Here is a 16,213-nt window from a genome sequence, read left to right as displayed (position 1 = left end):
TGGCAGAGCTGTGATCAGAGCCCAGGTCTGCCTGACTGCAGAGCCACGAGGCCCCACTGCCTGGCCCTCTGCCTGTAGAGTCTTATTTGAGACCCTCCCCCTCCTGGAAGGTCAGGTATCCTTTCAGCTCCTGAGCAGGCTCCACGAGGTGAATCACAGTTTGCTCAAAGGGGAGAGAAGGATCCTACTCCTTGGCCACTGGGCTTTGTTGGAGACTCTTCCCTTATACCGAGGGAGAGTCTAAGAAATAGCCCCTGTGATTCATTGCTGTATTAGTGAACACATGTTGTTGTGAATGATGTTCGTGTTTTCAAGGAACCACGGAAGAAACTTCCTTCTCGCGCCAGTGCTCCCATGCAGCCTCCAGTGTGCTTGGATTGCTTTCCTCCTCGTGGAACTCTTCCTGTTTCCTTCCTTGCCAAGGCTTTTGGGAATCTCAGAGCTAAATATGTTTCAAACAGCTTGGCTAAGACTTGGTGGCATACATCTTGTTCCTCGTCTCACTCTGGCTTCCAGCTTATGTTCTTATCCTGGCGTTCTCTTCACCTAATTTTCCTGATTATAAAGGAAAATCTTACAGTATTAGATAGCCTTCATGAGATTCTTTACAGGCTTGTGGGAGAAGGCAAGGCATAACTAAAGGTGTCCTGGAGTGTAATCACAGATTAGACTGTGGCTGGAAAATAAGACAGACAAATCAATCAGTCAGTACAAAACCAGTTAAGCCAGTCCCTGTCAGATATTTCTAGACTTGTGCCTTTATGTGGCCTGGGTCAGTTTGGCTTCCGTGTGTCATTGTTAGCTAGCAAAAAACTAAATCTAAGAAAAATTCTGGGTGAGGTGCTTTCCTAGGCACAGTGGATATTATGCCATAAGAGGGGCTAGATGCACAGTGGGGTACATTTGTTTTTTAAATAATGGTACTTTGTAGGGATATCTAACACAAAAGGATGCTTCTGTGGAGAAGAATGTTTCTCTTTAAAAAAAAATTTTTTTAACGTTTATTCATTTTTGAGACAGAGAGAGACAGAGCATGAACGGGGGAGGGTCAGAGAGAGAGGGAGACACAGAATCGGAAACAGGCTCCAGGCTCTGAGCTGTCAGCACAGAGCCCGACGCGGGGCTCGAACTCACGGACCGTGAGATCATGACCTGAGCCAAAGTCGGACGCCCGAGCGACTGAGCCACCCAGGCGCCCCATTCTTTTATCATAGATACAGTTTCAGGGCTTTGCCATCTTCTTTCTTTATTCTCTGGTGCCAGAACTACTGATATTCGTCATTTGTCATTCCTCCCTTCTATTTGCTCATTCACGTATTCATCAAATACATACTGAGCAACCTGTTCACACCAGGCCCCTGCTTGACATTAAGAGCTCATGGGTCAGGAGACATACTCAGAAACATTTATTTACAATGCAGCCCAAGTAAGCTATCAAAAGTATGTCCAAGAAATGTCCAATTCTGTATGGGGGGTCAGGGAAGACTTCTAAGGGAAGGTGACAGTGGAGCTCAGTGTGGGAGCATGAGGAGAGGCCACTGGGGATATACAGAGGGACAGAGCAGAGAGGACATCCCAGACAGGAAGGAATCCTATGCATGTGAGAGCCTGGCAGGCTGGGCAGCAGCAGGGGTTCAGCCGGGCAGGGATACGAGGGAGGAGGGGGTGTTGGGAGATGCAGCTGGACCAGGAAGCCAGGGCTAGTTAGCCAAGGGCCATATGTGCCTGGTCATGGGGTTTAGACTGTCCTGTAAAGATACGTGAGGAGTGTTGTGAACTGGGGAACGACCTGGTTGGTTTAATGCTTTTGGAAGGTCACTTTGGTGACAGAGTGGAGGATGGACTGAGGTGGCCTGGGCCAGTGGAAGGGTGTCAGGATGGGAAGAGGCAGGCAGGTTTGAGAGATGCAACGGGATTGGTGATTGGAAGTGGTGGGGGAGGGGGGAGATGCAAGATGATGCCCAGCCTCTGCTCGAAAGATAGGACGCTCAGTTGGTTGAGCGTCTGACTTCGCCCCAGATCATGATCTCATGGTTCGTGAGTTCAAGCCCCACATCAGGCTTGCTGCTGGCAGCGCAGAGACTGCTTTGGATTCTCTGTCCCTCTCTCTCTCTGCCCCCCACTCTTGTGCTCTCTCAAAAACAAGTAAAATATTGAAGGGAGGGAGGGAAGGAAGGAAGGAGGGAAGGAAGGAAGGAGGGAAGGAAGGAAGGAGGGAAGGAGGGAAGGAGGGGAGGGAGGAAAGAAGGGAGGAAGGGAGGGAGGAAGGAAGGAAGGAGGGAAGGAGGGGAGGGAGGAAAGAAGGGAGGGAGGGAGGGAGGAAGGAAGGAAGATGGATGGGTGGCTAGAGAGCTGTTGCCTGAGTTGGCAAAGCTGAGAAGCAGGTGTGCTCAATTCCATTCCTTATTCTATCATAAATATTTACCGAGAACCTACTATGTGTCACACCTTGTGCTAGATGCTGGAGCTGGGGGTACCAGGTGGTGGCATTTGTCCTTCACCCTCTCTCCCCCATCCCATTCCACCCATCTGCCCTCTGAGCCACCCTCCTGTTGCAGAGTGGCACCCTGGCCCCCATGTTAGTGCTCTGACTCCCTGGCCAGCTCTATTCCTGGGAGTGACCTTAGGCCTGGTTCCCCACAGTTACCTTCTTCCCCACCAAATGTGGATAGAGTCCAGACTGGCACCCCCTAGGCTGCACAGGGCCTAGGACCAGCCTCCTGACCTGAGGTTCTCCTGAGGTCCACCATCCTGCCTAGTGGTTTTGCCGTTAGCCTAACGGCAGAGGGCCAGGCCGTGCTCCCTCCTGAGGCTTCCATCTGCCCATCTTGCCCTGAGCAGCACCGCCCACTAACCAGGGCCTGCTCACTCAAGGCACTCCTTGCCCAGGACAGCCCTTGAAAGAGTGCAGAGTGGGCTCCTACCTGCCAACAAGAGAGTCCACTGTAGCCGTTTCAAGCAGGAAAGGAGTTTATGAAAGAACGAGTATTTGGCAGGTCACAGGATCTCCAGGAGGGCCTGAAAGTTAGGATGAAGACCAGGCGACAGGAGGAAAGTCCAGGCCACAGCACGGGGGTGCTCCAGCGTAGACCCCGCTGCGTCTCTGCTGGGCCACTGACCCAGGCACTGCCCCTGAAGCCTCCAGCCCTGCTGTCCCTGACGGCTACATGCTGCTGCCACTGCCTCATGGTCACTTCCACATCCAGGCCTTAGATCGGTCACAGGCCTGCACCTAGGTGCAAAGAAGGCTGGGAGAGGGAGTTTTCTAACTTCTACTTAGGAAAGCAACACTTAACACGGGAAGGCTATTTAAAGGGTGAAGTCCAGGCAGAAAACAGGTCAGGTCCCCCCAGTGGTGGGCCCTCCCCCTCAGCTGGCATTCCAGCTGAACTTTCAGGGTCCTTGGCTTCCTTCTTGGAACATGGTTTCTTGCTCCCTCCTTTAGACATGCCCAAAGGGCTCTTTCCCCAGAAAAACTGGCCCCTCATCCCTTTTGTTCCCTTGTACCTCCAGCAGACCCGTCGCAGTGTCTGTAAAGCTTCAGGGTCCCTTGCAAGGCGGTGAGCAACTTAAGGGCAGGTGCAATCAGCCAGCCTCCCTCCTTCCTCTGCCCCGAACGCCTAGCACAGAGTAGAGCTCAGTGAACATGGAGGGGAGGAAGAAATCAACAGTGTAGGCCCGAAAACTGGACCTCTGCGTGTCTGCCGCCCTGGGGCCGGCTGTGTGGTCTCTTCAGAGCTCTGTTCCCGGGGGCCCAGCCTGGGCCGGTCCCAGTTTCCGGGGCAGGGTGGGGCCTGTACTTGCTGGTCTGGGTTTGTTCCGGGGTGCAGCGGTGGAGGCTGGGACAGCACCCACAGTTCCCAGAGCCACCCTGACCCCCGCCCATCCTGGCAGGAGTACGTGGCCGCTGAGCAGCAGATGCAGCAGCAGATGAGCCTGGGAGAGCTGTGCTACCCCGTGCCCCTGTCCTTCGAGCCCGCCAAGAGCTTCTTCAAGGGCCTCGTGGAGGCCATGCAGAGCATGTTACAGACACCACTGGACGTTCGCCTCAAGGAAAGTAAGTCGCTGCGTGGCCAGCCTTGTGTCCTTAACTCCCCTAGTGCCCTTTCACCCAGAGACAACGGCAAAGACCCAAATGGTGATCTCAGTCATACCTTTTCCACACAGAGGCCCTTGGCTGGGCGGTCAAGGACTCCTGGGCCTAGGCCCCACCCACCCTTCAGACTTCACCTCCTTCCCTTTCTGAGACCCTGTCCTGCCTCTCGCAAGTATACCGCTGTGCTTCTGCCCCTGAGTCGCTCCCGGGATTCTGTCACACTTTATATTTGCCTGCTTTGGGCTCCCTGCTGGAGTAGCCAACTCTCCCTTCTCCCCTTGCTCTGTCTAGCCAAGTCCCACCATCCCTGCAGTGAGCCCAGGACGCTCACCTGGGAGTCCTTTCCACACCAGCCTGGGCTGGCTCTGCTGGCCATCTCCCCCTCTGCCTTTCCCCCCTCCAGGCCCTGGCCGATCTCCTGCCTGGGGCTGTGTGTGAGCTGGATCCATGAACCTCTCCCTGCCCCTCATAAATGCCGCAAAGGCAAGAACCACTACAAGTCCTCTGAGGTCCCTGAAGGGCCTGGTATAAAGCAGATGCTCAGAAATACCTTTTTTCCATTCATTTACCTCTGTTCTTATGATTCACTCAGAACATTTACTGAGCCCCTTTTCTCTGTTAGCAATGGCAGGGTACAAAACAAAGGTCTTACCTTTATGGTGTTCATTGTTCTGGGAGAAAGTCATGTAGAACAGTATGTCAGCGGTAAGTGCTCTGAAGAAAAATACAGCAGGGTGAGGAGAACACTGGGTGACTAGGAGGAGGAGCTATTTCTTATGGCGAAGTGGAGAAGGCATCTCTGGGAAGGGGATATGCAAGATGGCCGAAGGAAGTCCCCAGCAAGCTCTGCAGGTCTGAAGGGCTGAAGTTCAGTGTAGTGGTTACATGCGTGGACTCTGGAGCCAGGCTGCCTGGGTTCCTATCCCAGGTCCACCACTTCCTAAGCCTCCTTTCTTGGGCAAGGCACCTAAGTTTTCTGTGCCTCTGTTTCCACATCAACGGAGAGAATAATAAAGTCCCCTCTCATAGGGTTGTGTAAGAATTAACATCTCATACATAAACTGCTTAGAACCGTGCTCAGGCATAATAAGCAGTATGTAAGCATTAGCTATTATTGTTGCTGTAGTCGGTCCATCTGAGGGAAAGTTCTTTTGGGGCAGAGGGAGACACAAGTGCAAGTGTCCTGAGGCACAATAAAGAGTAGTTTGGCATGTTGAAGGAACAGCAAAGGGGTCAACAGGAGTGAATGTGGGTGCGAGGAGGGAAGAAGAGAGAGAGAGACACAGAGAGAGAGAAACCAAGGAGACTCCAAGGACTTTGGTCTGAGCAATTGGGAGAAGAAATTTGCCCTTTTCTGAGATGGGAAGGAGGAGCATTTAGAATTGCAGGCAATGGCCCTTTTGGTTCTCTGAGCAACACCATGGTAGTTTGCAAGAACAAACGCCTGATGTAGGATGACAGAAGGGGAGCCAAGAAGAAAAGTGGTTGATGCATTTTCTCAGGATGATCGGTGTGATGTGAAAGCACCAGCTATGTTCAGTGTAAGAAATAGTGGCAAAACGCAGGTCACGAGAACTCAAGGAACCAAAATCGCATCTGGTGGCCTCACGGGTTGCATGTTTCAATTGAGCTTTGTTGCAGAATGATGAAATTAAATTTAGAAAATTGAGGCCAACTACTGAGGACATTCAGGGCAGAAACTGAGTGATGAAGTGGAGGAAGTCGGATGCCACCTGGTCAAATGGGGCCTGGCAGGGCAGTGGCAGGAAATTAGGAGAGGAAAGGGCGAGAGGAAGTGCTACAAGCACCCATTCAGCCCCCTCCGGGAAACGGACAGAGGGGAGGCCAAGCCCTGGCTACAGTGCCGGCCAACCTCATGGGTGAGTAACAGAGACACAGGAGGTAGCAGCACCCAGAGGAAGGAGAGAGTGATTCTGGTGGAAAACCAGGAAGCCCTCTTGAAGGAGGTGGCACATCAGCTGGGCCTTGATGAACCACTAAGGCTTCCAGAGTGGGAGAAAACAGGGAATGGCATTTCAAACTGAGTCAAGAGAAGGCTGCAGCCTGTTTGGGACACTGTGAAGTGTGTAGCAAGGCTGAGCGGTAGTCTTTTGTTTTTTGATTTTCCAAGCTGGTTTGTTAAAGCAGATTTTAAATCTATAGATGATGTTCTCTTTGCTCATAACTTCCACTGGAATTTTGAAAACATTTTAAGATGAAATTAAAAATAAAACCACATGTCAGAATTGTAGCAGTCAATATATCTAAATGTTTAAAAAGAATAATAAATAGTCAAATATGAAAAAAAGAAAAAAAAAAGAATCTTAGTGGTCAGTTTTAGGAATCTTTGGGCTTGTCAGTTTTCAGCAAGTGGGCACTGGTATGTCCCCAACCACCACAAGATGTTACTCAGATGGACCCCAAATGCGGTTCACCCACATTTACATTCTCAGTGGCCCATTCCCAAAGAACCAGTGGTGCCTGCTGAGTCCATGATAATTGCTAACGCTTGCTCCGTGCCAGGCATTGTTCTGAGCATTTTACAGATAAATCCAGCAACTCCTCACCACTATCGTGTCAGGGTCGGGGCAGGGAGGGGGAGTGGGGGATGCCTTTATTATTTCCATTTTACAGATGAGGGAGCTGAGGCTCAGAGAGGTTAACTGATTAGCCTTACCTTGCATAGCTGGTAGGCGGTAGAGGCAGAATTCAAACACACTCTGACCCCAGGGTCTGTGTTCTGATTCCCGCCCCCCACCTTGCTTCCTCCAGGCCATCACCCCTCACCGACCTCCAAATGAGATCATCACTCTCATGATCACAAGTAATACTGAGAGGTGCTCACTCCCAGGAAGGACACAAGGAGACAGGGGTCTTGCAGCACCACTGCCCTTCCGGTGCCCCGTCCCCCCTCTGTATTTTCCACAGACACTGTAGGCTTCACAGGGCCGAACAGAATCCAGCATCTTGGGGCACCTGGGTGGCTCAGTCGGTTAAGTGTGCGCCTCTTAGTCTCAGCTCAGGTCTTGATCTTAGGGTCGTGAGTCCAAGCCCCATGTTGGGCTCTGCACTGGGCATGAAGTCTACTTTACAAAAAAAAAAAAAAAGAACCCAGCATCTTCCCCCCAGTCTGCTGCTGCTTGACTCCAGTCTACTCCCAGTAAACAGTTAAGCCTGGCACTTCTGCCATTGCAGATTTCCTTAACCCAGCCCCCTCTTCCATCCCTATTGCCCCACTTCAGGCCCAAGCCTCCTAGCAGGGCCTCTGCCTCCATGCTCACCCTGCCCCATCTATCCCCCACCAGAGAGATCTCTGGAAATTCTGCTTCTGTCTACCCGTAGATGCCTTCCATGGCTCCCTGCTGTTTACATGCCACTCCTAGCACCTGCCTTTAATTAATGTCTGTGCTCCTGCTATACCCTCTTGTTGGGAAAGCCTCCTATCCTTCTTTCTGGAGGTCCAAATCTTCCCGATCCTTGAAGGGCTAGCTAAGGTGCTTCCTCCTCCACGATGTCTCCCTTGATTCACCTCTCTTCCCTCTGTGCCTTGGCTGGTAGCTCAAGTGAGCCCACCTCATTTACCTGACGGAACTGTTGAAGACAGGGACCATGGCTTGGGTTTCCCCCTGAACCCCCTCCCACTCAAATGAGACACCAACATGACCTTTCTGATGACTTCATTTCTTGTTTTCCATTTTATCCTGGAATTTGCATTTCCGCCATGTGGTCGCCCCATTCTCAACTATTTGAACACATAGTTGATTCTCGTGATCATCCTTGATCCTGTGGTCTCTTCCCCAGGTTCAGGGCTCATTCACCCTGGCCCGAATTCACTTCCCACCCTCAGAAGTACACTTCTCCTTAGATCCAAGTATTATCCTAGAGTATTCCTGTTGCAAATTCCTGAATTTGCATTAACTGCTTACATTTGTATGTGGTTCTTGGGAGAGATTATGCGGCTCTCCAGTTTTGTAATATTTTTAGTATGTTTTGTAGTTTGCTCTTGCTTAGATGAGCACCAGGCACTCATTTCTCACAATCTGTTACAGACATGAACTGCCAGCTCTCAGGCTCCTCCAGCACCAAGCTAGTTTCCTTGTTGAAAACAAGCCCCTCACCAGAGCGATCACTCTTCCTAAAATGTAAGCCCCAGGAGTGGGAGCGAAGAGAGGGTGGAGAGGGCTGGGTGCGTGGGAGGGGAGACGGGGTCATAGAAATAGAGGCCCCCCCTTTTTTCCTAACAGACCCAACTTGGGGTTTTTTAACCTTTATTATTAGTTTTTAAATACAGAAATAATACATACTCATTGTAGAAAAATTAGAAAACAAAAACAATTTTTTAAAGACCATCACTTTCTCATAGATAACTACTAGTATTATTTGCCCTGTTAGCTTTTTTTGGTTTATTTATATATACATACAAGGATATATTTAATATATTGTTTTTTACAAACATGGTATCAACTATACCTACTGTTTTGTAACCTGTTTTCATTTATGGATATGTTGTGAAAATCTCTGTTCCCTTAAAAAAATTATACAGGTAATTAATGCATGCTTCTTACAGAAAATTAGAAATTACAGATACACAAAAAGAAAACCGTTGCTTCCCCAAAGATAAATGCTATTAATATTTTGGCATACATTTTTCCAGACATTTTAAAAGCACACATGTACAGATTTTTTTAACTGGGATCATATGATACTCTTTTGTAAATTTTTTATTTAACAGTGTAGCTTGAACAGTTTTGTTTCAATAGATTTAAATATCATCTTTATTTTTAAAGGATGCATAGTATTCCATTGAATGAATATGCTATATTTAACCAATTCATAATGCTGTGCATTTAGGCTGCTTTATATTTTCATTTCTATGAACAATGCTATAATAAACACTCTTATACATGTTAGCTGCATTAATGAATAATTGAATGGATACACCTTAGCTCATTTTTGGATTATTCTATAGGAGTAAATTTCTCAAAAGGGGAATTACTGGGCATGTACTTTTTAAAGTAAACTTTGAAATATACATAAAGAAAAGCACAAAAGTCAAAGGGGTGCCGCTCAATTATTTTTAAAAAGTAAACACTCTATAACCTCCTTTGGACCAAGAAATGGAAATTTCCAGCTCCCCAGAAGCCTTCCTCATGTGGCCTTTTTTTTAAAGTTTATTTTGAGAGAGAGAAAGAGAGCATGTGAGCTCACACACCTGTGCGCAAGAGGGGGGGAGGGGCAGAGAGAGAGGCAGAGAGAATCCCAAGCAGGTTCTTCCCTCTGGCTCCCCGCTGTCAGTGCACAATCTCAATCTCAAGAACCTAACCGAGAGACCATGACCTGAACCAAACTGACACTGACTGAGCCACCCAGGCACCCTTTTTGTGGCCTTCTATTCACTACTCCCGAAGGGTTAACTACTCTCCTGATTTCTGACACTGTAGGTTAGTTTTGCCTGTCTTTGACCTTGATATAACTAGATCATTCAAACTGTACTTTTTTGTGTCTTCTGTCACTCAACATAACATTTGGGAGATTTATCCATATTATTGTGCAGAGTAGTAGTTTGTTCATTTTCACTGCTGTATTTAGCATTCCGTTGTATGAATATAGCATTGTTGAAGGACATTTTGGATTATTTCCGGTTTAGCCTGTAGTGAATGATGTTGCTATGAACATTCCCGTGCATGTCTTTTGATGCACGTTATGTATGCATTTCTGTTGGGTATTTACCCAGGAGGGGGAGAAAAGGATGCCTACTATAACCACTTCTATGCAACATTATTCTAGATGTCCTAGACAGTGCCTTGAGGTAAGAAAAAGAAACGAAAGCTATAAGGATTGGAAAAGGAAGGGAAAAAGATCATTATTCACAGATGACATGATTACAGAAAATCTAAAATAATCAAAAGGTAAATTACAATTACTACTAAGTGTATTTAGAATAACTGTTGGATGTAATATCATTATACAAAAATCATATATCTATATATTGGCAGTAAACAATTAGAAAATGAATGTTTTTCTTTTTTTTAAGGTTATTTATTTATTTTGACAGAGAGAGTAGAGAGCATGAACAGGGGAGGGGCAGAGAAGGAGGGAGAGAGAGAATCCCAAGCAGTGTTGGCTTGATCTCATGAACCTGAGCCATCAGATGCTTAACTGACTGAGCCACCCAGGCGCCCCTAGAAACTGAATTAAAATTTTTTTAAATGTTTTTATTTATTTTTGAGACAGAGACAGAGCATGAGCAGGGGAAGGGCAGAGAGAGAGCGAGACACAGAATCTGAAGCAGGCTCCAGGCTCTGAGCTGTCAGCACAGAGCCCGACGCAAGGCTCAAACTCGGACTGTGAGATCATGACCTGAGCTGAAGTTGGACGCTTAACTGACTGAGCCACCCAGGCGCCCCTAGAAACTGAATTTTTAAAAATATTATTTTCAGTAACACTTTTTAAAAACCAGGAATAAATCTAACAAAAGACTTGCAAAAACCTCACTACAGGAAACTCCAGAACTTTACTAAGAAAACAATTTGGCAGTATCTAGTAAAGCTGAACATCTATGTATCCTACCACGTAGACTTTGTTTTTTTCACTTCATGTCTGCATATGTGGTATAATGCACTGAGAACGATTATTGGGGATTTAAGTTAGCACCACACTTCTGGAACACGATTTGGCAGTATTTACCAAAGTCCTTAAAAGCAAAATTATCCATGTTGACCCAGCAATTCCTCTTTTAGGAATGTATCCTAAAGAAATAATCAGATACATAAAGATGTAATTAATATTTTCAGAATATTTTAGCTTTTTTTAAAGCCTAAATATGGAAAAGGGGGAGGGATAGGTTAAATTACAATACATCCAATACATCAAAATCTTAGGGTTGCCATTAAAGTGCTCTGATGAAAGAATATTATTTGACAGGGTAAAATGTCCTTAAGTATGTCAATAAATTATAAAAAGCAGATTACTCAAGAGCATGTATGGCATGATGTTAAGAAAAACTATAAAATGGTAAGATAAAAACTGGAAGGATATACACCCGTGTTACAAGGGATAGGATTTTAAATTTTTAGACATCAGCAACAAATTCCATGGATGGTACAAAATTCAGTGACATTTTCACTCCTTCACTTGTGGCCCAGCCACCTTCCCAGAGGCAGGCAGGGTTACAAGGGTGATTTTTCATTTATCTTTTGGTGATTCCCAATCTGGGCTGCGGGTGCGAGCCTGGTCGGTTGCCGGGTCGGGGCACCGCGCTGCCCCTCCCACTACGTGTCGCCCCGGTGTCCCCGCCCCCTGCAGACGCGCGCACGCCCACTCTGGAGCCGGACACCATGCACGCACGCCTGCGCCTGTCCGCCGACCGCCTGACGGTGCGCTGTGGACTGCTGGGCCGCCTGGGACCCACGCCCGAGCTGCGCTTTGACAAGCTGTGGCAGGTGCTGGGTCGCGACTGCTTCGCCGCCGGACGCCACTACTGGGAAGTGGACGTGCAGGAGGCGGGCGTCGGCTGGTGGGTGGGCGCGGCCTACGCCTCCCTGCGGCGCTGCGGGGCCTCGGCCGCCGCCCGCCTCGGCTGCAATCGCCAGTCCTGGTGTCTCAAGCGCTACGACCTCGAGTACTGGGCCTTCCACGACGGCCAGCGCAGCCGACTGCGGCCCCGCGACGACCCCGACCGTCTCGGTGTCTTCCTGGATTACGAGGCCGGCGTCCTCGCCTTCTACGACGTGTCTGGCGGCATGAGCCACCTGCACACCTTCCGCGCCACTTTCCAGGAGCCGCTCTACCCGGCCCTGCGGCTCTGGGAAGGGGCCATCAGCATCTCCAGGCTGCCCTAGGGGCTGAGACTGGAGTGACTGCCCTAGGCCTTCCGCCGCTCTGGTGTCACCCGACCTCGATGCGGCTGGTCTGCTTGCTCCCTAAGCACGCCTATCATCTCCCCCGCCAGTCATGCACAGGTGCTTTGAAGGTCTCCTCTCCTAGGTTGGTTTCAAACATGCCCCACACACAGATCCTCTGCCGGGACTGTCTCATCGGACCTTCCCACCACCAGGGCACTTACACTACACTGCTTTTAGTCCAGGTGCCACCCACACGTGAGCCCTAAGCATCCTCCTGACCGTGTCAGAATACATTATCTTCGGCCTCGGACCTCTCTCTCATACAGCAGTCAGCAATACCTGGCACTTAGTAGGCACACAATAAATATGTGAGAGTCATCCAGCTCTTTCTCCCTTAATGTCCCTTTGATCTGCCTCCTCTCCACTCTGCTTCAGCTTATCCATGTCACTTACCTTCAGAGCAGCTGCAGGAGCATCTTAACACCTCATGGCCTGAACCCTCTCCCGTCCTCATCCTCCACTGTAAGGCCAGAGGCATGTGCCTAAAACTTCGCTTAACCTTAGAACTACCAGGAGGTTCCTAAGGACTACAGGGAGAAAAGCAGGCACTTTCCCTTAGCATTCAAGGCCTTTCTAGTCTGCCCAGAACTTCTTTATGCCTCATCAGGCTTCTACGGCTCTTTTCAGAGACCCTCCAATTAGAGCTGTCTACACCTTTGCCCTCTGCTACTGGCCCCATACACTCATTTATGCAGAAAAGCCCTTTCATCCTCCTTTGCCTGTTTCAGCCTTCCCTTGGCTTAACTGCCCCAGGAAGTCTCTCCCCAAGCCACAGGAATCTCTCTTACTATTAGAACCACAAGTCTGGGACCTTGCTTTCCAACTAGATTGGAAGTTTCCCAAGGGCAGCTGTGTCCTACACTCTCCCCACCCTGAAAAGTTCAGAATGTTCCGTTCCTCCCAGGCAGTGAATGACCAGCAGCCAGCTATCATTGACTCAGCAGTTGAGCTGAGAAGTCCACATGAACCACCCAGCCTGACCTCACTGTACATGTGGGGAGACGGCCTGAAAGAACGTTGCTTAAAGTCACCCTCGGTGATTAAGGGCTGGGCATTGCCCCGCTCCAGCCCCCAGGCAAGTGTCTTACTTGGTCCCTGTCCCAGCTCTTGATCTGAGAGATTTTACTGCTTATTCATTCCTCAGGGATGTTGGGAAGAAAACCAGCAGGTGACTGCTGCTTAGCAACCACAGGCAGTTTTCCCAACTGTCTTGGAACCAAAAGAAGAGGAGATGAAAGTAAGGTTTGGACAGTCCAGACATCCCCATGCTCCTCAGGCCCCTCAGTTCCAGGTGTTGCCACGGAAACCCAGAGAACCCAGAGAACCACTTTACAAACGAGAAGTGACAGAAATAGAGAAGGCCAAACCAGCAGGACCTCACAGGCCAGCTTCTCTAACAGAAAGGGAAAAGCATCTTTCTTGGGTCTGTGCCTCAGCTCTGAAGACTTAGCATCATTATTTGTCCAATTCCCTAGATGGTTTTGAAACCATCCTGTGTTAAAGTGTCTTCTTAGGTGCTTGGCAAGAGGGCAGTGGCAGAGTGAAGAAAATGCAAAGGTGAAACCTACTTACGGTTTCAGGGTATTAATTAGCTTGAACCACATAAAACTGACAATTTCTAACAGTTTCTGACCTAAAAATGCCACTTTCATATAGGGCAATGAAATATAAGTAGGATACAAGGCAGAAGGAACCTTAAGAGTGCCTTCAGTTCTAACTAAATTACTTAAGACGCTAGCTGGATAAACAGCAGAATGTCTAAGCACATTGCTCCAGGAATCCTGAAAAAAGAATTCTACTGGGGATGAGCCAGACCTGAATTCTGACAGGGCATTCCTGACAGAAGGAGATGGATATACTGTATCTCTCCCTGCAAAGACATTCCCAGACCCACGGCGGCCAGGGCCAAGCACTAACAGCACCTGCTATTTTGTCAGGCACGGTTCTGATGCTTTACGACTATTAACTCATTTGATCCTTACATCATCCCTAGGAGGTGGAAAGTTACCCCAATTCTACACATGGCAAAATTGAGATACAGAGTGAGTAACTTGCCCAAGGTCACACAGCCAGTGGTGGAGTTGGGGTCTATGCTCAGGTCCATCAGGCCATACTGTCTGGGTGAACACAGCTAGTCTCTGGCCAGTGCCTGCTCGCTCCCGCCTGTTTTGCCTGTGATACTTGGCTTTGGCCTACTTACTCTGTGGGACGTGGGCCTAGCTTTGGATTATTTTCCTTGGGCTGAGATGAGGTCCTGCACCCAGAGAGGAACTTGAGAGTTTGGAATTCATGTATCAGAGACAGAGCTGGATTATAAAGGACAAAAACTGGCTCTTCTCAAACGCCTACTCTGTATCAAGACTTGCACTAGCCAGAAAACTGCAGTTTCGGTACACAATCTAGTGACCTTAGGCTAGTCGTTTTACCTCTCAGAGGATCATTTGTAAAATGGGAGTAATGACCCTGCCTAGTGCTGGGAGGCTCAAAAGAGCCAACGGTTTTGAACTTGCTTTAAAAACCATACAGCACTGGACCATGTCAGGACCCATTAGCATCCCCAGTGGAATTCCTGTCGTGCCTGGCATAGTGTGGGGGCAACAGAAGCTCCCAGCAGCCATCCAGCAGTAGCAGGAACCTCCCTGACTATTCCTCATACAGGACTAAAGCTTCCTTGGGGTCTATGACTATAAAGTCACTTACCTAAATTTCTCTCAGATATGAACTTGCAGAAATTAAAAAAAAATTTTTTTTTTAATGTTTTTACTTTTGAGAAAGAGAAGAGACAGAGGCGTGAGCAGGGGAGGGGCAGAGAGAGAACGAGACACAGAATCCGAAGCAGGGTCTAGGCTCTGAGCTGTCAGCACAGAGCCCGACACAAGGCTCGAACTCACAGACCATGAGATCATGACCTGAGCTGAAGTCGGATGCTTAACTAAGTCACCCAGGCGCCCCATCAGAAATTTCTTAATACAGCAAACTGCCTGCAGATATTTTTAAATGACCTTAATTTTCTATTATGTGATTTGTCTTAATAAAGATGAATACTGTACCTTGTAACCATGCTCTTCATTGGGAGTTCATGCTGCCTCAAGTACACAGCACCTAGGCCTGGACAGGGCCTCACTCACCTCACGTCCCCTCCACAACTTTTTTGTGGGAGTCAGCTCCGCTGGTCCCAGGTTCAATAGTGCCAGGGATGGGGAGTTCACCACTTCTGAAGATAACTTATGAAATTCTTCCCTATGTACAAACAAGTCCTGCTTCCCAGCTATTCTATCCAAGAAAATACCATGTTGCTTTTGGCACCTTTCATCTTTCATCTTCACATTGACGCCACCTGGGGTCACTAATACTTAGAGATTTCGGGACCCTTCCTTGCCTACTGCATCTCTTGTTTCTGCGATTCCACTCTGTCAGGGAGCAGTGACTGTGATGTCAGCCTAGCAGAGGGTACACATCGTGGTCCCTCTACCCTCTACTTGGCACGCCGAGTGTACCCACCCATGTCACACACAGGTGATTATCTTTTCTACGTGTCCCAACAGGAAGTGTGTTCCAGACACCACCACCCCCCACCCCCGGCAACTCTCTCCAACACGCGATCCAGTCCTCCACACAAAAGGCAGAGTTAAGACTCATGACCTCAGTGGCTCTTCCAGGTCTGAGCCTTACTGATTCCTGCTCTGAGGGAAATCCAGCTGACGTTTACAGAGCTTCCTGGGTCACCCTTTTAACACTCCGAATGTCTGCCAGGACCTAGAGGCAACTGACTGGGTCCCTGTTGGAAACTAGGTGCTCCACACTCTCAGCTAGAGCCCAAGTCAGGCCCATCCCTCCCTCCCTCCCAGACCCACATCCTGTTTCCAGGCCCCGGAATATCCCTCTACTACCATCCCATGTCTCTTCTTGCTAGGAAAGTCTCAGATATTTGCCTAAATGTCACCTTCTCTGCTGTTGTAGAGGAAAAGGTTACGGAATCGGAAACATTGATGATCTTCTCAAGGCTGCTTATAGGGACAAATGAAGTCAACACCGGCCAGAAATTGATACTATCGCACTTCAATTCTTAGCACATCAATTTGACGCATTCTCTTTTACACATGAGTACAACCCAGGATTCCCACCCCACTCCACCCACACTTACGAACATCAGTGCCTTTCCAGAAACTGATTTGGGATCCACAGGAGAGGGAGGCCCTAAACTCAAAAGTAA

The 16,213-nt window shown here is 48.6% G+C and overlaps 1 protein-coding gene and 1 pseudogene across 2 annotated transcripts in view; both read left to right on the top strand.

Moving 5' to 3' along the window:
* The window catches only part of TRIM14 (tripartite motif containing 14), a 29,549-nt gene extending 14,492 nt beyond the window's left edge, over window positions 1-15,057 (top strand). For both annotated transcript variants that reach the window (XM_043565583.1, XM_043565584.1), the window contains exons 4-6: window positions 3,895-4,057; window positions 8,146-8,238; window positions 11,402-15,057. In XM_043565583.1, coding sequence (XP_043421518.1) covers window positions 3,895-4,057; window positions 8,146-8,238; window positions 11,402-11,937 — 792 coding nt within the window. In that variant the 3' untranslated portion in view covers window positions 11,938-15,057. The remainder of the gene's footprint in view (window positions 1-3,894; window positions 4,058-8,145; window positions 8,239-11,401) is intronic.
* Window positions 5,393-7,776, top strand: LOC122474613 (annotated as a pseudogene).
* Window positions 15,058-16,213: the final 1,156 nt, after the last annotated feature.

This window comes from Prionailurus bengalensis, chromosome D4 (genome assembly GCF_016509475.1).
Source record: "Prionailurus bengalensis isolate Pbe53 chromosome D4, Fcat_Pben_1.1_paternal_pri, whole genome shotgun sequence".
NCBI classification, from domain to species: Eukaryota; Metazoa; Chordata; class Mammalia; order Carnivora; family Felidae; genus Prionailurus; species Prionailurus bengalensis.
The sequence above is the reverse complement of the archived record's forward strand: the minus strand, read 5'-3'. Positions and strand labels throughout refer to the sequence as shown.